The sequence below is a fragment of the Rhinatrema bivittatum genome, chromosome 6 (genome assembly GCF_901001135.1).
Source record: "Rhinatrema bivittatum chromosome 6, aRhiBiv1.1, whole genome shotgun sequence".
NCBI lineage: Eukaryota > Metazoa > Chordata > Amphibia > Gymnophiona > Rhinatrematidae > Rhinatrema > Rhinatrema bivittatum.
This window is the reverse complement of record NC_042620.1, coordinates 330,912,356-330,938,463: the sequence shown is the minus strand read 5'-3', so window position 1 is coordinate 330,938,463 and position 26,108 is coordinate 330,912,356. Positions and strand designations below refer to the sequence as shown.

General features: G+C 44.7%; 1 protein-coding gene across 1 annotated transcript in view; it reads left to right on the top strand.

The window, feature by feature from the left end:
• The window catches only part of LOC115094728 (vascular endothelial growth factor receptor kdr-like), a 311,596-nt gene extending 286,070 nt beyond the window's left edge, over positions 1–25,526 (top strand). The window contains exons 28-31 of the mRNA XM_029607986.1: positions 5,517–5,641; positions 6,994–7,072; positions 11,365–11,465; positions 17,561–25,526. Of these exons, the coding sequence (XP_029463846.1) occupies positions 5,517–5,641; positions 6,994–7,072; positions 11,365–11,465; positions 17,561–17,768 (513 nt within the window). The 3' untranslated portion in view covers positions 17,769–25,526. The remainder of the gene's footprint in view (positions 1–5,516; positions 5,642–6,993; positions 7,073–11,364; positions 11,466–17,560) is intronic.
• Positions 25,527–26,108: the final 582 nt, after the last annotated feature.

Below are 26,108 nucleotides of genomic sequence, written 5' to 3'. Positions count from 1 at the left end.
TGGATCCAAGGACATGCCTGGCAGATCCCTGAGCTCCCGTCTTACCCTTCCTGTGTAGTTGGTCATGCTTCGAGCCTTTAATTGGGTGCTTCTGGAGGGGCACAGCCTCACTACAGTCCCAGCGGGGTCATCCTTTTTTTTTTTTTTTAAGCTAAGTTTGGCTTGTTCTCCTATCCAATGCAAATTTTAATTTTGCAGCTGCTGTAGGCTTGGAAAGATCTGGAATCCCAGAGCCTTTTCTCCGGTTTCTGACCCGATAATGTTATTTTTGTTTTGCCAGTCATAGAAACATAGAAATGACAGCACAAAAAAAGACCAAATGGCCCATCCAGTCTGCCCAGCACGCTTATGATAGTAACTCCTGCCATACAAGCCACCTTTTAAAATTATCAGACGGTCAAAGTCAGGGCCCTTATTGGTTGCTATTTGAGTCCAATTCCCCGCCCCCTTCTTGCCACTGATGCAGAGAGCAATGTTGGAGTTGCATCAACAGCATTAAGGTTTATTGATTAAAGGTAGTAACCACCATATCAGCAAGTTACTCCCATGCTTATTCGTTTTCCCAGACTGTGCAATTCAGTGTCCTTGTTGGTTGCTGTCTGAATCCAAGTCCCCTTTACCTCCTGCCATTGAAGCAGAGAGCAATGATGGAGTTGGATCAACAGTGCAAAGGCTTATTGGTTAAGGGTAGTAACCACCACACCAGCAAGTTACCCCCATGCACTCTTTTCTTCATTCACATTCTCTAGCATTAAGGGATCCACAGTGTTTATCCCATGCCCCTTTGAAATCGTTTCTTGTCTTCACTTCCTCCGGAAGGTCATTCCAGGCATCCACCACCCTTTCTGTGAAGAAATTTTTCTGACACTGGTTCTGAGTCGCCCTCCCTGAAGTTTCATTTTGTGACCCATAGTTCTACTGATTTCTTTCCAATGGAAAAGGTTTGTTGTTGTTTGTGCATCATTAAAACCTTTCAGGTATCTGAAGGTCTGTACATCTTCCCTTCTCCTCCTCTCCTCCAGGGCGTACATATTTAGGACCATAAACCTCTCCTCATAAGTCATTTAATGGAGACCCCCCCACCATTTTGGTCACTTTTCTCTTGATCGCTTCCATCCTGTCGCTTCCATTCTGTCGCTTCCATACGGTCTCCAGAACTGAACACATTACTCTAGGTGAGGCCTCACCAAGGACCTGTACAAGGGGATTAACACCTCCTTTTTATTACTGGTTATTCCTCTCTCAATACAGCCCAACATTCTTCTGGCTTTAGCTATTGCCTTGTCACATTGTTTTGCCATCTTCAGATTGCTAGACACTATCACTCTGAGGTCTCTCTCTTGTTCCGTGCACAACAGCCTTTCACCCCTCATCACATACAACTCTTTTGTATTACCGCACCCCAGATGCATGACTCTGCACTTCTTGGCATTGAATCCCAGCTGCCATATCTTCGCCCACCATTCAAGCTTCCTTAAATGATGTCTCATCCTCTCTACTCCTTCTGGCATGTCCACTCTATTGCAGATCTTAGTATCATCCGCAAACAGACAAATTTTACCTTCTATCCCTTCTGCAATGTCGCTCGCAAAGATATTGAACACAACCGGTCCCAACACCAATCCCTGTGGCTCTCCGCTTAACACTGTTTTTCTCTTCAAAGCAGGTTCCATTTACCATCACACGCTGCCTTCTATCTGTCAACCAGTTTGCAGTCCATGCCACCACCTTAGCGCTCACTCCCAGGCTTCTCATTTTATTCATGAGTCTCCTATGTGGGACCGTATCAAAAGCTTTACTAAAATCCATTGAGCACTCTTCCCTGATCCAATTCTGTAGTCAACCAATCAAACAAATCAATCAGATTCATCTGACAGGACCTTCCCCTGATGAATCCATTTTGTCTCGGATCAAGCAACCCCACCTGATTGTAGATAGTTCACTCTCCTTTCCTTCAGCAGAGTTTCCATTAAATTTCCCACCACCGAGGTGAGGCTAACAGGCCTGTAGTTACCAGCCTCCTCTCTACTCCCATTCTTGTGAAGTGGGTCCACCATCGCTCTTCTCCAATCACTCAGCACCACTCCAGTTTCCAGGGATCTATTGAATAGGTCCTTCAGTGGACCCACTAGCACATCTCTGAGCTCCCTCAGTATCCTGGGATGAACCTCATTAGATCCCATGGCTTTGTCCACTTTCAGTTTTCCTAGCTCTTCCCATACATTCTCTTCTGTAAATGGAATTTCATCTACTCCACCTCCTTCCACAGACTTGTTTACTAGCGGCAGTCCTTCTCCAGGGTCTTCTTTAATGAACACCGAACTGAAGTATTTGTTTAATATTTCCACCTTTTCTTCGTCTCTCCACACATTGATTCTGGTCACCTTTTAATTTCACTATACCACTTTGGACCTTTCTCCTTTCTCTGATGTATCTGAAGAATGTTTTGTCACCTCGCTTTACCTCCTTGGCAATCCTTCTTCTGCCAGACTTTTTGCTTTCTTGATTAATTTCTTTCGTCTCCCTCAGTTTTAATAGATATTCTTCCCTGTGTTCCTCTTTTTGGGATTCTTTTTAATTCTTGAATGCTGCTTTTTTTTTTTTTTTTGCTTTTATTACATCAGCCACCTCCTTTGAGAACCAGATCAGTTTCTTATTTCTCTTACTTTTGTTTACTTTTCTAACATATAGATTTGTTGCTTTTGTGATTGCTCCCTTTAGTTTGACCCACTGTTGTTCCACCTCTCCCATTTTCTCCCAGTCTTCTAGTTCTACCTCCAGGGATATCCCCAGCTGTATTTTTGAAAGTCAAAACTCAGGTCTTCGCGTGACTTGTCCGTATCCTGTCTGCGATGTCAAACCATACTGTTTGATGGTCACTCATGCTGAGGTGGGCACCCACCCAGACACTTGAGACATTATCCCCGTTACTGAGCACTAGGTCGAGTCATGCTCAAAGGCCTTCTACTCAGAAGCCCGATCAGGCAAGCGTCTCCAGGGTGGGATGCACTCTCAGCCTCAGGAGAGAGAGAGCTCAGGCCCGAAGCCTTCAGTCCAGAAGCAAGACTCTGCGAGTAATTGGAGGGCTCTATTACTAAGACGGACAAGGAGATATTGTCCAAAGCCATTGATACTATCTCCTTCATATAAGTGAAGAACCCCTCCCAGCACGAAGCAGCATCCAAGGATATCAATTCAGGAAAAAACACACCTGGCGGTTCATAAGTAGGGACCTTTATTGTCAGTTTTATTTTATTTTTCCTAGAAATGCCAATGCTATAACAAGAAAAATCAGTGGAAATCACTGAACATTTTTTGTTATAACATTGAAATTCCTAGGGAAAGTAAAGCAAAAATTGAAAATGAAGGTCCCTATTCATAAGTCAGTTTCACTGTGCAGTAACTGCATAAATACTTTGAAATCCTCAGTTCAGTATCAGAAGAGTAAAGAAAGTAAACAGAATGTCAGGAATTATTAAAAAAGGAATGGAGAATAAAACAGCAATGTCATATTATTTCTGTATTGCTCCATGGTGAGACCGCACCTTGAGTATTGTGCTCAGTTCTGCTCGCCGCATCTCAAAAAAGATATAGTTGCATTGGAGAAGGTACAGAGAAGGGCAACCAAAATGATAAAGGGGATGGAACAGCTCCCCTATGAGGAAAGGCTGAAGAGGTTAGCTTGGAGGAGAGGTGGCTGAGGGGAGATATGATAGAGGTTAACAAAATAATGAATGGAGTGGAAAGAGAAAACGTTAATCAGTTGTTTACTCTTTCAAAGACTACAAAGACTAGGGGGACACACAATGATGTTACTAGGTGATACATTTAAAACTCAATGCTTAATTAAGCTCTGAAATTCATTGCTGGAGGATATGGTTAAGGCAGTTAGCGTAGATGGATTTAAAAAAAGGTTTGGACAAATTCCTGAAGGAGAAGTCAATAAACTGTTATTAACCAAGGAGACTTAAGAAATAGCCACTATTTATCACTGTGCGATAGCAATATGCGATCTATTTACTGTTTGGAATCTTGCCCCAGGTACTTGTAGCCTGGATTGGCCACTGTTGGAAACAGGATGCTGGGCTTAATGGACCCTCAGTCTGACCCAGTATGGCAAGTTCTTATATTCTTAAATAAGTATGGAAAGGTGACTCCCGGAAGTATGCAATTTCCAAAGGCATTCTTTATATTGAGTACAGATTTCCAAAGTGTGTTTGCCTGTGTGACAGACACATGGGAAGGATGTGGTTAGGGGTGTGAGTGAGAGTGAAACTCTGTTTTTGTTTGTCTGTGTCACCGATGGAGTTGCAGGTGTGTTTTGTGTGAGAGGGCAACTTTGTATGTTTGTGTGAAACGGGGATTGCTGTGTATGTGTCTGCCAATTGAGAGAGCGTTTGAATTTGATTGCTTGTGTGGGTTGCTGATAGATGCTGTCGTGTGTGTGTGTTTCAGAAAGTGAGTGTTTGTGTGTGAGTGTGAAAGAATGCAGTGTGCGCTTGAGAAATTGAGTGTGCCTTTCAGCTTATATGCGTAAGCTTCCGTTACTGGTCAGTTTACCCACGTAAAGTCTGTGGCACAGGGAAAATAGTTGCCCTGTGTGGCCCCAGATGCAGGAATGGATGCCATCTTGGTGCATCTGATATAGACATACATGTTTGGTTTTTTTTGCGTAATTTCTCTGGCAATAGAAAGCTAATACTGCTGGAGCGAATGGATTATACAAAATCCCCAAAGACAACGGACAAGAAATATACAGATTGCTGGGCTCAATAGTACTCTCTTCTTTCCCCTGATTTTCAAGGTCAATTGATCACTGCAGGCTACCGCGTCAACTGGTATTCCACTGCTTCCTCTGCCACTAAACCTTGAGTGGGACTGGGATGCACATTTTTTCTTTTGTTTCCATGTTTTTCTTTTTCATTCGGGATCCTATGTCTGTATAGGGGACTTGGAGCTTCTGGGCAGGGGAGGGGGGCTGCGTTTGTTGGTTGGAAGGGTTGGTTGTATGGATGGGACGCGTGTGGTGTGCCTGGAACGCACGGTCGATTGAGAGTGTTGATTGGTTTGGGGTGTTCAGTTTGAATAATAGGGGTGGCAGATGCTGTTTAAAGGGAGATTTGCACAGCCACTGTCTTGTTTGTCACCTTGTTGGTATCGTTTCTTGGGTACCTTTCTGTGATTGTGGAATTGCATGTCTTCACGATAAAAATGATTTTGCTGGAAATTACGACAAAAGAAAAGAGGCCAGACAGGGAAAGATAAGTAGAAAATTATTAAGGGACTTGCTCTCATTGGGGCAGCTTTCTGAAACTTTTCCTTTCCTTTTCTCCCATGCAGAAATTGCTTCAGTATTTTCAATGCAAAAAAAATAAAAATTTCAATGCCAAACGGGAGCAAAACTGAACATTTTCTCCCTCTCCTTTCCCCCCTCCCCACGGCTCTCCCATGAGGTTGCAGCAGAATTGTTGTCCTTTAACCCGAAGTCACTGGAGTCCATTTTGTTTCATTTCTAGGATGGCAAAGACTACATTCCACTGAATACCGCTCTGTGCCTTGATGGTAATACCGATTCCAAGCTAGGGGGCACGGAAGAAGGCTTGAAAATCCCTGCCATTCGCTGGAGCATGCTGGAAATTGGGTAACAAACGAAGTCCCAAGCAAGTGCAGAATTAGCGTGGCCGGGTGAATCGGGGCTGTCGGAAACCTGGCCCTTCTCAGAGCAGCGTTTATAACTTACGCACTTTTAGCCGCTCTACACAGGACCATTCCAGTGGGCATGTTTGGGCCAGAGCAGTAAAACAGTGAATGCATTTGGCATTTTTTTAAAAGTACACAGGTTATTTTATCCCTTCCTCCTCCCTTCCACGCAACACAGCTTGTAGCCAACCCCAGTCCTCGAGAGCCACAGACAGGCCAGGTTCTCAGGATGTCCACAACAAATACGCATGAGAAAGATTTGCACACGATGGAGGCAGTTCATGCACATCTCTCCCATGCATAATTCGTTGCGGATATCCTGAGAACCAAGCCTGTTGGTGGCTTTCAAGGACCAGAGTTGACCAACCCTGCTCTAGTTAATCGTCAAAGGGAAACTGCCTGGGTCGAGATTTATTTACAATAATGCATGTGAATATTGGCATTTCTCGTGGGGCAGGGGAGATGGTTCTATTCTGACTCTCTGTCCCACCAAATGTCAGAATCGGGTGAGACCTGTAGAGAGCTGATTTTTCTTACCCAATTTAGATAAGCTGCGGAGGGCTGAGTGGAGGCTCCACTCCCAGCCACAGGGAGTGGTGCTTTTAGCTGAAAAAGCAAAAACATGACAAGGTCTCTAGTGCAGGGGTGGCCAACTCCAGTCTTCAAGAGCCACAAACAGGCCTGATTTTCAAGATATCCACAGTAAATATGCCTGAGATAAGATTTGCATGCACTGCCTCCACAGTATGCAAATCTATGTCATGCATGTTTATTGAGGATATCTTGAAAATCAGGCCTGTTTGTGGCACTTGAGGAGCAGAACTGGCCACCTCTATTCTAGAGAGTGCAGAAGTAATCGAGATAAATATTTCTTTATAGAAAGGGTGGTAGATGCATGGAATGGTCTCCCAGTGGAGGCAAGGAGTATCTGAATTCAAGAAAGGACGGGACAAGCAAGGAGGATCTCTGAGGGAGTGGTAGGCATTGTAGAGCCAAGTTGTTGGTGTGGAAGAGAAGATTAGGTAGAACCTGTGGTCTTTTTCTGTTTCTATGTTCGAGAGCATATTTGGAGATTCCAGAAAAACGAGCTTGAATACTCTCACCTTTGTCACCCAAGGAAAGGAATTCTTCTATTAGATCTGTCAGTTGTGATTCACCGTAAGGTTTTTCATTCAAGAAACAGAAGGATCCAGGTGCCCTCAGCTGCACCCAAGAAACCAATGCCAATGAGAAGTGAGGAGCTAGGTTAGAAGTCCTGGTGGTGCCTCACCCTCTGCTCCTTCTTGTTTTCAGCAATAAGATGAAGATGCGACCACTGAGTGTGAAGACATTTGACGAGGTGCCAGTGGGAAAGGAAGATGTAATGCACGAGGTAAATAATCCCTTCCAGCGCTGCAGAGTTTCAGGACGGTTTACTTTATAGTCTTATGAATTACTGGCATTTTAAATTTAAGAAAAAAAAAATCACCCAAATAAAGGGCTCAAGCACAAAAAGGCATGCAAGTCATTGGAAGCCCTGACAAGGTTTAATGAGCCAGTTCAGAGAGGGAGGGCAGACAGCATGCACTGTAGACCCGGACAAGCCGGAGTCTGGTGGTCAGAGCTGAAGAGCGCGGGCACTGCTGCATCTGAATCCTGCCTCTGCCCCACAGCAAGCACAGTCGGGCGCCCTCTGAACCGGTGCCCGACTGAAGTGATGCCATCTTTGCCCCTGGCCCTATCTGATCTCGGGAGCTCAGCAGGATCTGCGTCATTAGTGAACCCATGCCCCCGGGATGGAGCTGGAGGCTGTTCTGTTGCTCGGGCCTGCTGGTTTTCAGATGAGATGATAAAAACTTGAGGTCTCAGAGCTCTGAATTAAGTTGTTTTCTCACGAATCAAATGGTAAAGCCCACACCAGAGCGGGCTGTGCCTGCTCCAGTTCAAACACTTAGAGGAGAAATATGAGTCTTCGGTAAAAGCTGAAATTTATAAAAGAGAATGACAGGGCCAACGCCGTTGTCTGTGGATGTGTGTTTTAAAGCTGGAAGGCCTGCTGCTTACTTTGAAGCATGGGTCAGGCATTAAATCACAGAATTTTCCCTGGGGGTAGACTGAATAAGTTGCCTTTCCACACACAGTGCTAACCTTGTATCTGTGGATTACGATACTAAGCCCAGTTCAGTCTAGGGAGTAGGTTCCGATCTAACATACGATCATTGATCCTGAAACACTGTGGAGTATTTATGTATCTAAACATTTTATATGCCGTCATTCCACATAAAGATCACAACGGTTTACAGATAACATGCATAGTATCAATATAATAAATTAAAAAACACTCACAGACCTAAATGATAAAATAATACACATCAAATAAAATAGTCATCACGTTGCAAGTAACTCTAATCCCTCTCACTTCTAAAATATACGTAACTTTAATTGTAACTAGGAGGAAAAGCTGTGAAAGGCCTCTGTTATTCAGTTAGTAATGCTTTTTATACTTGCCCCCACTGTACCTAAATGCCTTGAGCTCAGGTCTGGAAAGGTGATTTAATTACATCTAAAATCCAAATCCACCGCAGAGTTTCAGGAGGCCAGAGAGCACTTTTGCCTTAATCTGTCCTGCAAGCGTGAGAGATGAATGCGCAGCGCTGGGGGGAATCTGGGTTCAGCTGTGGCACGCTTCCGGCCATGCCTTGCAGGGGCTGCACCCTGTCTCGGGGACCTCTCCAGCCCTGGAGCCAGACCAGGGTTTCCGGAGCCGCCTGAGGTAAGGAGCAGCAGAGACCACAGGAGGGGGAACAAAACAGAAAAACAAAGAAACTATGCATTCACGTTTTGTTCTGTTCTTATCACATGTTCCCATTTGAGGACTTTTCAGCTCATAAAACCCATTCCAGTAATATTTCCCGAGGGCGTTGCACTCAGAATGCCAGTCATTGCCGTGTGCTGACATTATTTCAACCACAGTAAAACAGGAGAGTGTTTATTTTGTCTGATCAAAACCAGAAGTCAGTGCCCACATGGCTTTCTAGGAATTTGAGGTTATATATATATATCTCAAACCTTGACCTAAACTTGCGTTCAATTTCATTTACTAAAACAACTCAGCTTTCACTGTCTGCTCTGACACTGCCGTGAATAAAAATTGTGTGTGCAAGTGAGACTGGATTTTTCTACTGATTGCTGCGTCTTTTAATCACGGGTGCAACCTTTGCAGCTTGCACTGTCACCAGCTGCGTAACTGCCTGCAGGACCGGTCCTTACTGTGAAATGTTTGTGGCCGGCGTGTTTTCTATTAAGTCCAACTGTGCCACAAACAAGTCTTCTTTTTCTGCTGGTTAAACCGGTCACTTCCCCCCAACCTTTCAGATTATCGTGCCTTCGTTGTCCCCACTTTACGTCTGGTGTGGCAAATGTTTCCGAACGAGCCCTTGCTCATTCTGTAGTCCTGTCGCTCAGGCTTGCTCGCGGCAGGGCTCCCCTGCGAGCTGTTCGCTTGCAGAATGCGTGAGCTGGGAAACGAGGGGCTTGGAGAGGTCATATTTAAATTTATTATTTATTTATTTATAGTTTGTTTTTTTTATACTGATTTTCCTGCATAAAATGCATATCAAAAAAATGCCACGTTACACTTCTGTGCCACCTTCTGGTGCAACCTTAGCTAGTTTACCATGGGTCAGTGCCCAGGACAGCCCCTGTACTGCAAATCGCTCAGCAGCTTTCAGTTGGCCAGGTGATTGCTAGGAAGTTGGTCAGGGGGATTGCTCAATTCTTTGTCGCTTGGTTTTCTGGAAAAAAAAACACCATAAATTTATATTTATTTTTTTTTATTTTATTTGTGGTTTTTTTATATACCGAAGTATAGCGTTTTGCCTTCACTCCGGTTTACAGGATAACAACGTAATACATACAAATAACGTAATACATACAAATAACTTAAATATTTGAAGATGGCGGGTTTTCAAATTCATCTCACCCTTTTCAAAGGCAAAGTTACCCGCATGGTTTCCCTTAGAAAATGTGGGTAACGCAAGCCCTGGTAAAACCGCCCCGTGAAAGAAGCAAATATGAGGGCTGGTTGCAAACTGACCCCAAAATAGTTGTATACGCACCCAGAGGTCAATATTCAAAGCCACTCAGATGAATAACTCACAAGTTATCCCGCCTCAATGGCAAAAGATTTTGTACATCGGGCCACTTATCCAGCTGGATTTTAGGCAGATAAGTCATTGTCAGGCTAAAATCTAGCTGGATAGAAAAAGAGGCGCGCCAGGGGTGTTCCTGGGAGGAGTTTAGTTATCCGGCTAACGCAGCCAAATTTCAGTTACACCTGGCTGAGTGAAGCCACATTATGGACATCTTCTGAAGATATCCGGATAAGTAGCCCTGTCAAATTAAAAAAAAACTAGTAAAGGGGCCTGTGGCCCGATTCCCTCCTTCCCCCCCCGAAACTTCATAGATGGTCCCCTCGACATCCCCGCCTAAAAACTGCTCCAGGGTCTGCTGCCGGCCCTCCGCGGCTCTGTAAAACCCTTCCAGTGCTTGGAGCCGAAACCGAGCGTGGTTTACGATTCCAGCAGAGCTTGTGACAGAAACTGCTGGGGCTCTGGGAGCGGGGGGAGGGGATGTGAGGAGGGTCCGGGGGCAGGGGGAGGGGTGCATGTTGGCATCTTAAGCCAGATAAATAGAGAGATTCAATAGCAGATCTCAATTTAACTTATCCAGCTAACTAGTGATTTCTTCGGGGGGATATTCAGCAGCTGAATATCCCTTGTTAGTTAAGCCAAAGCAGTCTCATCCTTGCTAACTTACTGAACCGGATATCTTTGAATATCTACTCCACACTGTTGCGCGCTGGCTTTCAAGAGATCTGATTTCAGGTTTTTGCCTTTAATTCATCTGATTTGCTAAGCCAGGGGAAGCCACCTCTGGCTCTGAAAGGCAATAACCATCCACAATGAATACGCATGAGCTGGAGGCAGCGCGCGCAGATAGACCTCATGCGTATTCACTGTGAATGTCCTAAAAAAAAAAAAAGCAGGCTTGTTTGTGGCTCTTGAGGAGTGCGGTTGGCCACCCCTGGGCTGAGAGAGCCTATCCGTGCTGTGACCAGTCCAGAACCCAGCAGCTGTGAAATCGGTCCCCAATCGGATTTAACAAAGTCCAATAACCTCCGCGATCCGACTGGCACGGCCTTCTAAATGAGCAAGCCCTGCGCGGCAGCCATTCACCTTGTATAAACCCATAAGCTATCTGGGCTTAGTCCAGAAGTTATTCAAAGCGTGCAGTAACTGTGTAACAAGCTGACATAGGCACCCGAGGACGTGTGGGCCGCTGTCGCTGCCGTCAGATGCAATTCCCATAAATGTGATGTTTTAAAGTAAAAAAACAACAAAAACCTTCCATGCAGTTTATTTGGAAATTTGATGTTTTTGAAAGTGAAACTGATGAGAATAGCCTAATTAACCAGCAAAGGATACCCCTTTTTGCCTGTAGAAGCTGGTAGCTTTTTCCACAGAGAGGTCTGTTGGACGATAAAAAACGCTCCAGCTACAGATTAATCGAAACCATGCCCACAGAATGCGCCCTGGTGTCCCCTGTCTGGCTGTGTGTGGGTGACGGATGCGTTCGTGGCTGCGTGGGGAATATGCTGTTAACTGCCGCGTCTTGTCTGAACAGGAGGGCGAGTCGGACAGTGGCATGGTCCTATCCTCCGAAGAGATGAAAAGCCTGAAGAGGCTGGAGACCCGATCCTGGCCTTTCGGGATTATGGCTCTTGCGTAAGTACTGGGAAGCGGCTTTGCTAGAGATGAAGCTATGGAAACGTCTAGCGGCGCTATGGAAACGTCTAGCGGCGTTTCCATAGCGCCGCTAGACGTACAAGGGGGTTAGGCACTGTCTAGCAGGCAGAACCCGGGAGGTGAGTTAAGGACCTACCCAACAACAAGGAAATGTTAATCCCCCGGACAGCTTTATTACCGTTGTGTTACCATACTTTTTATGTACATTTACAATGTGTATTAGAACCCGTGCCGTGAACTTTCTCTTCACCCTTTTCTCAAAACAGTAGTGGAAGAATGCTCCGATGACGTACAAAGGTTATTGGGTGTTTCCCAGCCAGGAATCAGGACTCCTCCCCAGAGTTTATGGGGCTCCAGATTAACTTTGCACATTAAAACGTAGTCAAGGCAAACATTCCCACTACGTCATGCAACGCTTATTGAGGAACTTGCAAAGTTAATATGTCTTTGAGAAAATCTACGAGCCATTGTATCTTGCACTCTGCATCAAGGCAAAATAAAAGCAAAGCAGTAGATGTAACCTTGCAGCCGACATTAGGCAGGAATGGGTGACAGCACTATGCACCTTTTCAGAGTAACAGTGAGAAGATGAAAAGCTATTTGAGCGTTCTCCTGTTTCGCTGCTCCTGACCACTCTCTTATTGATTGATCAGTAAACAGCTCACAAAGCAAAGGCAGGGGTAAGGGCGATGGGACTACTCCGTAACCTGGCGATTTTTGCACAAGAAATTTTAGATCCAAGTTTCTTGCCACCGCTATTATTGAAGGGGAAATTTCACACATTTCCATCTGCAGACTGTCCAATAGCGCATGGGTGGATATAGCCACTGGCTTAGAAGGAGCATCCAAAATGTGACATCTACCCAGGGGATCTGGGTCACTTCGGAAATAGATATTTAGAGATTTTCCCATCTTTTCCACAAATTTTGAAAAAGAGAGATCCTCCGCTGGCGAGGTATAATCTGGTGATAGCAGAGATGGGTCTGAAGAGATCCCCGTTGAAGCATCTGGGAATTCCCCTGGTGATAGGGCTACTGATGATAAAGGTGAGGGTGAATTCGGCTATAAAGTTGCTGATGGTGAATAGGATAGCCGGTATGGTGAGGACGGATATATTTTTCCGTCTCTCAGAGGTGCAATGTCCTGCGACGATGCCGCCAGGGTTAAAACTGGTGATGCCCCGGCCATGATCTTAGATGGGGATTGCTGCAGGGCAGGATGTAGAATATAGGTAGTATATGTAGGACGTATAGCTGGAATAGCTGAGGTTTCTGGCGAAAATGTCCCACAACCTGTGTAGGAGGAGAGTCCTGAATGTATGAAATATATCACTCTCATAAGAACATAAGAAATTGCCATATTGGGTCAGACCAAGGGTCCATCAAGCCCAGCATCCTGTTTCCAACAGTGGCCAATCCAGGCTACAGGTACCTGGCAAGTACCCAAAAACTAAGTCTATTCCATGTTACTGATGCCAGTTATAGCAGTGGCTATTTTCTAAGTCAACTTGATTAATAGCAGTTAATGGACTTCTCCTCCAAGAACTTATCCAATCCTTTTTTAAACACAGCTATACTAACTGCACTAACCACATCCTCTGGCAATAAATTCCAGAGTTTAATTATGTGTTGAGTGAAAAATAATTTTCTCTGATTTCCCTCCCCCTCCTGATGGCCATAATAAATTGACAGCACAGAGATGAGTACAAGTTTGAACAGTAACTTTATCCATACAAGCTATTCAACGTGTTACATACCAGTATGGATATATTGAGGCAGCAACATAACAGAGCATTCATACAATCAAAATAACATTGCAATGTTACAAGGCACTAGCAATAAATGATTTTTGGGGTAACCAACCCACATAATTAACTGACAAGCCAAAAGGTACCAGCTACCCCCAGACTTGGCCATAATAGCGGTCTGGATGCAAGGCGAGGCCTAACTAAGCATACAGGCTATAGTTGACAACAGCCCCAGTATCCCAATCCATGAAGGACCAGCTACCATTGCAGTGCTAACAGTGCAATCTGTTTCTGCCACCGAAGCGGTGAACAATGTTCCAGAAGTGGAAAGTCTGTTAGTGCTGCTGAATCAGGACATGCAAAGGTCACCTCCATAGCTGCAAATGCCTGCAACTGGCTTAATGCCACATGCAAGATGTCATAACTAGCCATCCCAGACGCTGCTCCCCATTCAGGTGGGTGGGAGGGTGTGTGAGGGCGAGGTCCGGATGCAAAGAGGGCTGTGCCCAAGCCTAATAAGGGCAATGGCTGGTGCACAAAACCCTCTTTCTCCGACCCTATGGTGCAGTCTCCCATCCCAAAACCCTGCTCCCCACCCCTCCTCCCTAGTTTGACTATTAGGGATGTGAATCGTTTTTGAACGATTAAAATTATCGTCAGATAATTTTAAAATCATCCTAAATCATCAGAGTGCACGATACAATACAAATGCCCCCGATTTATCGTCATAAATCATCCTAAATCGTTAAATAGGGCACGGGAATTATTTGGGGGAGGGCGGGAAAACCGGCATACCAAAACAACCCTAAACCCACCCCGACCCTTTAAAACCAATTCCTTACCCTCCCGAACCCCCCCAAAATGTTAAATTACCTGGTGGTCCAATGGGGGGGGGGGTCCCGGCGTGATCTCCCACTCTCGAGCCATCGGCGCCATTTTGGCTGCCACTAATTAAAATGGCGCCGATGACCCGATAAAAAAAAACAAACCCACCCGACCCTTTAAATTGACCCCCCTTAGCCTCCCCCACCATCCCGACCCCCCCCCCCAAAACCTTTTAAAATTACCTGGTGGTCCAGGGGGGCCTCGGGGAGCGATTTCCCGTTCCCAGGCATCAGCTGTGCTAAAAATAAAATGGCGCCGATGCCCCTTTGCCCTTACCATGTGACAGGTTATCCGTGCCATTGGCCGGCTCCTGTCACATGGTTGGAGCACTGGATGGCCGGCGCCATCTTTAAAGATGGCGCCGGCCATCTTTACTCATCAGCCCCTATTATACTATACTCTATAATAGGGGCTGATGGCCGGCGCCATCTTTACTCATCAGCCCCTATTATACTATACTCTATAATAGGGGCTGATGGCCAGCGCCATCTTTACTCATCAGCCCCTATTATACTATACTCTATAATAGGGGCTGATGAGTAAAGATAGCCGGCGCCATCTTTAAAGATGGCGCCGGCCATCCAGTGCTCCTACCATGAAAGATCCTATGTGATAAAACTGACTTATGCTACAAAACAGATGTTCCTTTTCATAGACAAAAAAGCGAGAGACATGAAAACTCTTAATCTGAACAGGTACTGGAAGGTCAAATGCAAACCATGCTGACTACAATTTTAGTATAGGAAGGATAAATGAGAAAAGTTTCAAAGCTAATCTGGATGACCTGGTTAATTAAAGATTTCAGAAAAATTACCCAGGTATGAAAGTAAATATTAAATCTCATCGTTTTGCTCTTCCTCTTCCCTGATTTAGTTAACAGTCATTCGTAGACATAGTTTTCAAGCCACAAGGACAAAAGTGCAACAGTACCAGCTGTATGAGGGCCTTACAAGTCTTCAGAGTATCTCATTGTATCGTTAGTTATCCGAAGGAACCGGGACTCCACAACGCCTGGACAAAAAGCCGAATACTTTTGCATTTGTCTATGACCCACTGGACAACTTTAATACCTAAAAATTAAAAGCAGTGAGCCTTGCAGTTAGTTGACAAGACTAAGTAGGACTCTGTACATAATTGGATAAATAAATATACTGTAGAAGGTTGGCTGTATTCATTCTTAAAGTGATTTTAAAAAGAAAAATGCAAAGATGCATCCTCTAGGAGTAACAACCAGTGTCTGGATGGTTTAGGAACAAATTAGAACATTAGATTCTGCCAGGTACTTGCGACCTGGGCTTGGCCACTGTTGGAAACAGGATACTGGTTTGGTGGACCTTCAGTCTGACCCAGCAGGGCAGTTCTTATGACAGAAATGTCAAAATATTTTTCATGTTGCTGAACGTATTCAGACTGTGTAATTTTTGAAGGGGGTTGTCCCGTTACCTTTCCCAAGCCAGGTTTCAAGTGCACGCCGTGGCCCGACTATTTCAAGAGAATGTATACAATCAAACAATTCAAGCTTTTTAATCCATTATAATCAATGTGAATAAAGATAATATAAATACAATATACAAAATTGCAAAAATGTACAATTCACAAATTATAAATGAATAACTTTTAAATCCTAAACATTGCTAGATACATCATCAAACCTATAAAAATAACATCAACGCTCTCACATTAACTCACTCAAGCTCACCACATGCCCATTCACCCGACCATCCCCAGTCATACTAATTACAATAAAAGCAATAAGTTTGCAAAAATGTGAAAGATGATTTTTCATCAGATAGAGACAGCAGTCTCCTCCTAAGCAATGTTGCATTGACTGATTGCAATATCTCCTTCATTGTAATTCCTAAATCTTAAGTATAAACTAATCCGATTTTATAATCTCTTCTTTCTCAAAGTTGCTTCTTTATACAAATCCCAACAAAGAATTCTTTGTTTCACCCTACAACCAAGGGCTTCCTCAGGGGGAATTTTTTAACGATATCAGCATACCTATAATCAATGAAAATATATATGAATATAAACATAGACTAACATTAAATCTAATGGACCCCATAACCTCTTTATATTACTAACACCCTATATATCTATCCTTGAAAAATACCAAATTGTCTGATATAATATATCAGGATATTTATTTTATTTATTTATTTATTTAAAGAATTTATATACCGGGGTTCCTGTATAGTATACATATCACCCCGGTTTACAAGGAACCAAAACTATCGCTAAGGAACCGTAACTATCGCTTCATTTAGCGGTTTACATTGAACATTTAGCGGTTTACATTGAACATAGTTAATTTGAGAAAACATAAATAAACATAAATAAACATAAAATAGTTAATTTGAGAAAAGGTATATAATATGGTTAACCAGTTAATAACTAAAAGGCAGGTTAATAAGTACATAAGTAAGTAAATAACATTGAACTTGATAGAATCTGGTAACAGGATAAAATATAGTGTTGCATATGCTTAAGTACAGTTTCGTGTTAGGATATAGAACGGTCCCCTTTCAAATACATCTCAACAGCAGTACTTGAATACACCTCAATCAAGAAATAATGTTACGCTACAGTGTGCATTTAAAGACGCCAAAATGATAAGGCTGCTTACCTTCCGAGCCGGAAGTAGAGATTCTAATGTCAACAGCTAGACGTGAAATGACGTGAGGAAAAAGAACCCGATTTAAATACCCGATCGTTAGTTTCCAAAAAGGAGGTAAAGCTCCTGCTACATCAGGCACTTGAAGATAAAGGGCCGGATTCTCAAAGATTTACGCTCGTGGAGTGGCTTATGCACGCTGGGCCCATTTTCAAAAGGCCCAGCGACACACGTAAAGCCATAATTTTCCCGTTTATTTGAGCATGGGATTTGTTTAACAGGACAGCACCATCCTTGCACTTTTATTTATTTATTAATGCATTTTTATATTCTGCATCTTCAAAAAAAAAAAATGTTCCCTCCCTCACACAGAAACCTCAAATTATCAAATCGCCACTTCTGCCATTTTCCCCTGAACTTCATCCCACAAATTTTGTAAAACTACTTATGACACGCCTTCATTTTTGAGCGAAAGCATAATAAGAGCTGATAGTTTTGTTTGTTTTTTTAAGTCAATGCGCTATAACCTGGCTGTCATGTGTTCTACTTGTAATTCTTTTAATGAGACATCATCTTGTGACCCGCTTATGAATCCTCTCTCCAAAAACCAAGTTACTTAGTGGTTCAGCATGGATGCAGTGGGCCTAGTAGATGAAAAATGGTAAAATAAGCCTGAGGGTCTCACATCTATGCTGTTATAAAATGCATATTTTTAATTGGACAGCATACTTGAAAAAATGTGCTTTTTTATTTTTGTAATTAAGATAAAATACTACTAATTGTTAAGTGTCAAAAATTATCTAAACCATTATCTATTTCCCGCAGAATGAAAGCAGTCAGCAAAAGCAAAGAATCAGTATTAACAGAATTTGGAAGAGAGATATTTAAGTACCAACCAGCAGCTCAGACGGAAGATGACTCGCTCGACTGTACTCTGGAAGATTTTGTCCTCCCCATGGATCTGAGTCTTGAATGTCATAGTCCACCTCCCGATTACAACTCTGTGGTCCATTACTCTACACCTCCGGTATAAGAAGAGGTACCTTTCCTGGTCGATATTGCTCGGCATCCCCTCACTTAAGGCCCAGTTCCTCCAGTGCAGCTCGTTATTTAAGATAATGAAAGGAATTTGCAAACACTCCTTGGGAAGGAAAAAAAAAGGGAAGCTGAAGCTTGCTCATCGCTCTGGTCTGTCTACAATGTGAACTTGCTCCCTATGATTGCAGCCTTGACAGTACTTTAAAGGGGCATTTCATCCCGTTTGATAATGCTCTGCTTACAAGACGGAAAAACTGTGACCTGCAGATTCCTGATAGCCCGACAACCAAGCCTACACTGCAAGGGCTAGTCCGAAAAGTGTCCTCATGAATAGTGGTATCCGTGTAGCTTAATTACGTTCTTGCCTTCATACTCTACTATCAGTGGTCCCCGTTCAATGGTATTTATTTTAAGAGTCTTTCACTTTATTTTATTTTATTTCAATGGGATTCAACTGAATTTCTGGATCACGTATTAGGTTAAGGATCCAAGAAAATACTCCTCACCCCTGGGTTGGCTTCCATGAATTCCCACTGGTTTCCTTCCACGGTCCAGTTACCGAAACAGTTCGTTACACGCCTACCCCAACATACAGGTGGGTTGTGTACGCCTAGGAAATGTCTGATCAACACTTCTTCCCTGCTGCAGTCTCGTGCTGAAATCGGAGGCTTCCGATGATGTTACCACGTCGGCTGCTCCTGCTTCAGTTTTTGTTAGGTGGTCACTGGCATAGGACTTTACGTGGCATGGGACTGTATTGAGGATTTTAACAAAACAAGAAACAAAAAGGTGACAAGATATACTTTAAAGATTAATATCTTCTGTCCCTTGAGTTTTTATAATCGGATGTTCTAAGTTGGGGAACATCTCGAAAACCAGAGGAGGGGAATGGCCCAAGTGGTGGCCACAGCAGAAATCGCAGATCTCAGCGCAAGGCTGTGGTAAGGAGGAGCCTTGGTCAGACAGCTGTCCGCAGTTCAAAGTGGTGTGGGAGTTAACAGACCGAGGACCGATGGTGAGAAAAATTCCAGATTGTGTCTGCTGCTGTGCTCTGCAATGTCTGAACCTGTAAACAGTGTTCTTGGTCATTAAGCCTACACTATCCTGACTCAAGAGTGAGAATCCAAGCGTCAAACAGTTAAAGGCAGGCTAGTAAACTCACAAGCAGAATACTCTGTTTTGCTTCATAAGAATGAAAAGATACTTAAGGTCACAATTGTAAGGATGGAAGGATGTTTTTCATTCAAGTAGGTAATGTTACGACGTAACTACACATTTTTGTGGGCATGGTAAAGTGGTTAAAGAATTTGGTATTCTGCTAAAATTCCCATGCTCTGAACTCTTTGCAGTATTGTCTAAATGTGATTATATTTGTATTCCCCAGTTCATCTCCCATTCTGCGTTTGCCCTCTTGTGATTTTTGCATCTTCAGATAGGCACTTCCAGCAGAATCCAATGGCAGTTGCCGGAACATAGCTTACCCTTCTGAAACAACAGTTATCTCCACTTAAGAAATGAGCGCACACAGGGCACACGTGGAGTATCAGGGGAAACAGTAGTGTGGCAGGCTATGCGTTCCTTTTACAAGCCTTTTAGGATCAGGTAAGAGTTTCTTGTCAGCTGGAAACTGCACGTCTGGGCCTCAGATGAGACTGCAGGATGGGAAAGTAATGAGCTTGGTACTGTCTCTGTGCTCTGGACGACTGACCGTGCACAGAAGGCAGACACGAATCCAGCAACATCATTGGTTTAATCTGATGGGAAATCAAAAATCAAGACAGATAACATTTAGAAGAATCCCTAGCGTGTGCTGCTACCGTTAGAAGGAATAAAACACCTCAGGCCCTCCCCCCCGTCCATTGCTGCGTTGGGAAGGAATCACTGTCAGCAAAGCCCATTGCAGAATTAGAGAAACAAAGAAGTGTTCAGGTTATACAGAGAGAATCACCAGGGCCGCAATCTCTGAACCTTTTAATATTTCATATTCCCTTTTTCCCCGAGAGGGCCTCAGAACACCTTCACGGCTTCCCTCACTCACCTTCTTTTTCGGCCTTTTAATTGTAACTATTCACATCCATAGGAAAATGCATTTAGTGGGTTTTCACAGTCTAAACAATGTATAACTGATTTAAAAAATGATGCATTTCTGGTTGCTTGGTTTGCAACCAGAAATGCGACAAAACTATACCCTAATAGACTCAGGCTCCCAAACATTATTGCTTTCTGAGTGAGACCCATGATAAAAAAAGGTCTCGTTCTCCTAATTAAAAGTCATTTTATTACCTACCCAGAGCGAAAGGGTCCATTTGGCAGGACAACTCATGTTAGACCCTGTCAGGGTCTGGGCCTAGAGCAGGTCACCTTGAAAAGGATTCCTTGCTGCTAGAAGCATGCATTTTGGATTGCACCAGTGGTCATTGGCCTGGATCCTTGTTCAACCTGCTTCCTTTTTTTCGATTGTGGCTGGATGGAGGCTGCTGCTGGCCCCCAACCTGGTATCTTTTATTTTTATTTTACAGAAAATGACCACTGAGCAGGGTCCGACAATCAGTATATCTTACCCTACTGTTGGGCACAGGGCCATGCTGACATCAATTGACTGCTCTGCTGGTGATAGCCAACAGCAATCAGGGGCTGTCTTTAAGACCGACCTGCTGGCAGTCTGCTTGTATCTGAACATACATACGTCAAGTAGTGATATGGAAATGTTAAATAGTAGTAGTAGTAGCAGCAGCAGCAGAAGCTGCACTGAATTCTGGATATGAGAGTTATTCTTTAACATTATAGATGCACCGGGAACAACCTAATAAGTGCAGATGTAAGGTGCAGATGTAAGGTGCAGATGTAAGGTGCACGAGTGTGCTCCAGTAAGAGGCACACTTACAGTAAGCCGTAGTGGCTGGTCTCAACTAGGTCATTCGCAGCAAATCTGCCAGCAGTTGCACATAATGTGGCATGGTCGGTTGTTTTGCACTTATGTGTATCAAGAGACTTTATATTAACGATGATGCAAGTTAGCTGGTTTCTCTCTTTAACCTTCATTGGTGAAAAATGTATTACACCTTGGCTTTCTAAAATGTTATACATAAAAAAGCATGGAAAAAAAATGACATATAATGTGCAATTTCCAATTTGTACAGAGAAGTTGCTTATTTATACATGTCAACATATTTTAGGAGATTTGTTTTATTTTATAATATTTTCCTTTCATTTTTCTTTGGAGAATAGCGCGTTCTGCTGCCCAAGCCGCAGATTGCAAGACAAATGGGGAGAAAGAAAGATAAGAGAGTGCAAGGGAGTCGTTATTAAAGGGGGGGTCTTGCACAGAAACTCACAGGTGCCCGAACACCCACAGAAAAAAGTAACATTTGTACCATCGCAGCTAAGTCCGCCACTACAGGTTTGAAGAGGTCATGCTGGTATTTGGCTGTGAGTTTTTTTTTTAAGTCAAACCTCTTCTGCAAAAGGAAAGCTGTGTTAAAGACGGGAGCCCTAGCTGACAGGCTGCGGGTGAATCACTACACAGATCAGCTCGCTTGGTTCCCCTCAGAGACTTTTAGTGCAGGACATGGGGGTATCTAACGTGCCAAAGACCGAAGCCTACATTGTAGTGACCTGCACGTGAATTTTTTTATTTTTTTTTTAGAAACTGAACCGCACCTAATAATACACATTAGAATGGGTTTGAATAACTAATAAAATCAATTGTCAGTTCAGAAGCTGGTGGTTAAAATAAAAATGGGACCCCCTAGTAAAAGGCTATGAGGTTCCGCCCTAACCAAGCATCATCGTGGCCCGTCCCAACAGGATGGGTTCCTAGCCGAGACTGGGCTACAGTGAAGATCCCATTAATGGACTTCTAAGGTCCCTGGCGTTTCGTTGCTTTGCAGCTCCTGGCTCTTCCGCCCGCTTGGTTTTTTTCGCTGCCTCTTTGCGCAGGTAATGGCCGTGATATCAGGGATGATATTTCTCAGAGCGGAAGGCCAATAAATGCAGTCATATCCCCATCCTGATTACGGAGGCTGGTTAGCTCTCAGCCAGAGGAGTTTTTGGGTTAAGTAGCAGGGATGGAAACCTAAACACTTGGATTTCGACTTTTAAAAGGTTTGCATCCATTCATTATGGGCCTAGAGCAAAACTCCTTTGGAAAATGTTGCCCTTCAGAGGACACAGAAGATGGGGGGATCTTAGCTCCCCTTAGAGTTGGCAGCAATGCAGGCTACTTAAATGCACTCTTGAGTCTGCGATGTGGCTGAAGCAGAAACTCTGGAATAGCTACATATTATTTATCATTTGCCCTTCAAAACTGAAACACAACCCCTATATGTGGCTAAACCAAAAACCTTCAGGAGGTGGTTTTATAATCATCAGCATGCATTTTCCTATTTAGTTCTTTACAAAGTAAATAGAGAGAAGACAACGTTGCCTACGGTTTTTGCATCTTAATATCCTGCTCTGTAATAAACTTAAGGTGACTATTTCGGCAGCCTGGAGACAGGTGATGCTACAGAGCTTGGGCTGCCTACAGTGCCTTGTGGCAGGTCAACTGTCGCCATGAAGGAAGGGATGAAGCAGAAAGGGATTAACTACGTTAGGGGCCATCCGAAATGAAATTAGTTAACTGGTGTATAACGGCATCCCCTGATAATTTTTCAGAGCCCAAATGCAGACAAAACCCGTCTCTGCCTGATTCTGCAACCGGAGCAGTCGTGCAACGAAAAGTAAACAGCGTGGACTTGATTCACTCGGTCTCTTCTCTCATTCTGTATCGCCGGGAACAATCCCTCGATGAGCTGGGCCCCTAAGTGTAAACTCTTCAGGTTGTCACATTCTCAGAGCCCCTTTTCCCGAGAACGCGGGCGTCTTCCAGTTCAGGGCCGTGCTGTGCACGTGGTGGCTGCCGCCACCCATCTCCCCCCGCATCTGCGCTCTCGTCGCGCGCCGTAGGGTCCCCCCCAGGCCTTGATGCAACATGGATCAGGCAATAGACCGGTCACAAATGAAGGTGTTAAGATGAAAGCCCCCTGAGCTCAGGTTGAAGGTCGGGGGCTGTTCTCCCTCCCGTGATCTTCATTGAAAAGTCTTACGGGGGACGCCCCCAGGGAAGGGAGGGGGATAATTAAAAAGGATTAAAGTGCTTCCACCATCTATTTATTGATGGGGCCTGTTTTGTTCTTGTTTCCGAGGAAGGCAAACCAAAGAACTGCGCAGTTTAAGTATTATAAAATGTAAGTGTTGTACGTTACTAATATTTTCTTCCCTTAATTTAACGAGTTCTCTTCTTTGCAGTGGTGTACATAGTTTACCTAGCTGAAAAGCAATTTAGCAGCACAATATATTCATGGCATTTTGTATCTAACACACACGCAGCATTGTGGCTAATCTCACCAATGCTTGTGGGGCAGACTACAGTTTACAATACCTCCCAGTGCTATTTCCTTGCCACTCCTATTATCAGGGGCTGGTGATTGTGCTGATTTGACCTCTTTACTATAAATTAGGGAGCTAGGACGGACGAAGGGCAGGGAGTCTGGGTTTGCGGTGTTATCCCTACCTGCTTTGGTTTACTGAGAAGATTATTCCACCGAGGCGGGTGGGGCGGAATGAGGGGACAGTGCCAGATTGTGAAGCGATGACGTGTGTTAATTTTTTTTGTTTTTCCTAAGGCTTCTCAGGGACTCTGATTGGATGTTAGGTTGGCAGCCTGCCCTTCTAAGAGGATTCTGTCTCCTAAAAATAGATGCCAGTAGCTGCTGTACAAACCTTTTGCTAAGGTGCCTCCCGCCTCTGTCTTTCCTATTTGTTGTGTGGTCACCATCGCTCACTCCCACTCCTCGCCCTTAGTGAGACGGGCCCCACTGATGCTGGACTCCTGGGCTCAGTGCCAGGAGAAGCCCCGATGCCTGCAGGGCAAGCCTTGCTCGCGTCCTAACTCGGGTGTCTCCAGTGTGCTGTGATCTTGCTCTCTCCTGCTCCTCCCTCTCTGTCAGCCTGCACTCAGAGGCAATAACTCTTGTGGTTGCAGAGTGCTGTCTCCGAGGAGAATCAGCACCGTGGTTCTGTTTACCCCACACTTGCACCAGGTAACATTTTCATACCTTAAGACTGCCCGCAGAAGGCCATTAAGCAATTTCTTTGAATTTTCAATCTGAAGTGTTTTGTTTTGTTTTTTTAAATAACGTTTATTTTTAAAAAGCTGGAGGAAGCGATATTGATTCTCCCTGGCTGCCTGCGCGACTCCTGTCTGAAATGTCGCCTGTGTCCATGTTAGAAACTGGGCCTGGCTGACATCCCCTTGTAGGATCCGTGCCAAGGGTAAAGAACAGGCATCGCTGTGGACACCTGTCCTGGTGACTCCGCTTTATGCCTGGTGGGTGACATCGCAGGGGACGCTTTCGTCAACCATCTGGCCCAGTGGGGTTTGACGTGTTTTCCATCATGGCTGCTCTGGAGTGGGGGAGGAGCTTCTGGAAGAGTTTGTGAATCAGTATCTTTTTAATTCAAATGTTGGGTTTCTGCATTGATTACAGCGGGGCACGGTGTTACTTGCAACCAGGGCACCTGAGCTAAACTGGGCGCAGGCTATTAGTCCATTATTCAACAAAGAGCCTAAATGTTGCTAAACCACTATTGCAGGGGTGGCCAAGCCACCCCCTCCCCTAAGAGCCACCAATAGTTCTAGTTTTCAGCAGATCCACAATGACTGTGCATGCAATAGATCTGTATCCTAGCCTATGCACTGTGGATATCCTGAAAACCAGGCTCCCGAGGGCCAGAGCTGGCCCCCCCCTGCATTATCATTTTCCAGAACATAAAGGCAGCCGGCCCTCCCGCTTCACAACTATCCCTTTTCCTAACGAACCTTAGTCTCATCCGCCCCCCGAACTCACTGCGGTGTGGCCTCTTTTTAGGCCGGCGCATTCCGCCGAGACAAATTTATTGCCTCCCAGGCCGATTCACTGGCCAGGAGGGGCCCATGCACTGCAGGAGAAAACTGTGTAAGAGAAGGTGCCTGCAAAAAAAAACCCAAGAAACTTACATTGCAGGGGGGGGGACGGGGACGACTTCATTCCAGCTCTTCCAGAGCCGCTGCCGTATTGGCTCCCCGAGGGCTGGACAGTTTCGGCTTACGATTCACCTGTAACAGTGGCTTAAAGCCACCGACTGGCGACAGTGATCGCCCTTGCCCTGTACCCGCTGTATCAGTAGGAAGATGAACACGGTGGGTGCTTTGCTGTCTTATTTCTGTTGTTATTGTTGTTGCCGTTGTTGCTGTTGCTGCACCGCTTGGGTTGCTGAGCGATAAGGGACTGCTGAGCCACGGTGGGGGACTTAGGTGTGGATTCTTGCAAATGGATCCTCGCCGCCCTGGTACGCGGGAGCAGGAGAAGGCGAAGCTCCTCCTGCTGCCGTAACGGGAAACACCGGGGCGTGGATGGTGGTGGGCCAAGGCAGCAGGCGCCCCCAGTCTGCAAGGGGCCAGGCCGCTTTGGTTTCGGTTCACGTGGAAGCCTGATGAAAGCCGGAGCTGCGGCAGGGGGCTTAACGCCATTATGTTCGGGGGGGGTCTGGTAAATAGAGCAAGACGACGTCCCGTCTGTGCGGATCACTGTGGAACCTGCGTTCCTTGTCACGTTGAAGAATGTTATGCACTGAAACATTTTTAAGCTTTCACAAGTAGTCAACAAATGTATTTTTATCTATTAACCGAAAAAAAAAAAAATTTAAATAAAGATTCTGTGTTTATACAGTCCTGAGCCTTTGCTGGTCTTTTTCCGGACTCATCGTTTTCTTCGTGTTGCATTTCAAAAAGAGCAAGAAAATTGGCACAATCACTAGAAATCTCACGAGTAAACTGCATAGCCAACGAAGGAAAGAAGGACAAATATCCAGCTTATTTTCTTAGTGGACTGCATTTGGTTTTGAGATGTTTATAGGACAAGGAAAAGGCCTAAGGGAAAACACTTGTGCCAGAAAAATAAGACCTGGTAAGGCAGCGAGCCTGCCTGCGTTATTCTCCCTGGCTTCAGCAGGTCGCAGCGGCGCCCTGGGAAGGAGAGGAAAGAATATCAGAGCCCCACAGAATGCGGGAAGGGGGGAGATGCAGAGGATCACGCACTGCGGCGACACCGTGACGCACGCTGGATTCATCCTGTCGCTTTTCTGTCCCCCGAAGCTGCTGGCTCTTTAATCATATACCTTTAACAGAGCACTGCCGCTAAACTGGAGCAGACTCTGGCTTGTAACGTTTCAGAATGACCTCTTTCAAAACATCTTGATGCTCAGCCCCGATTAGGCAAAGCAGAACTCAGGGACTGGGAAATTCAGCTTTGTC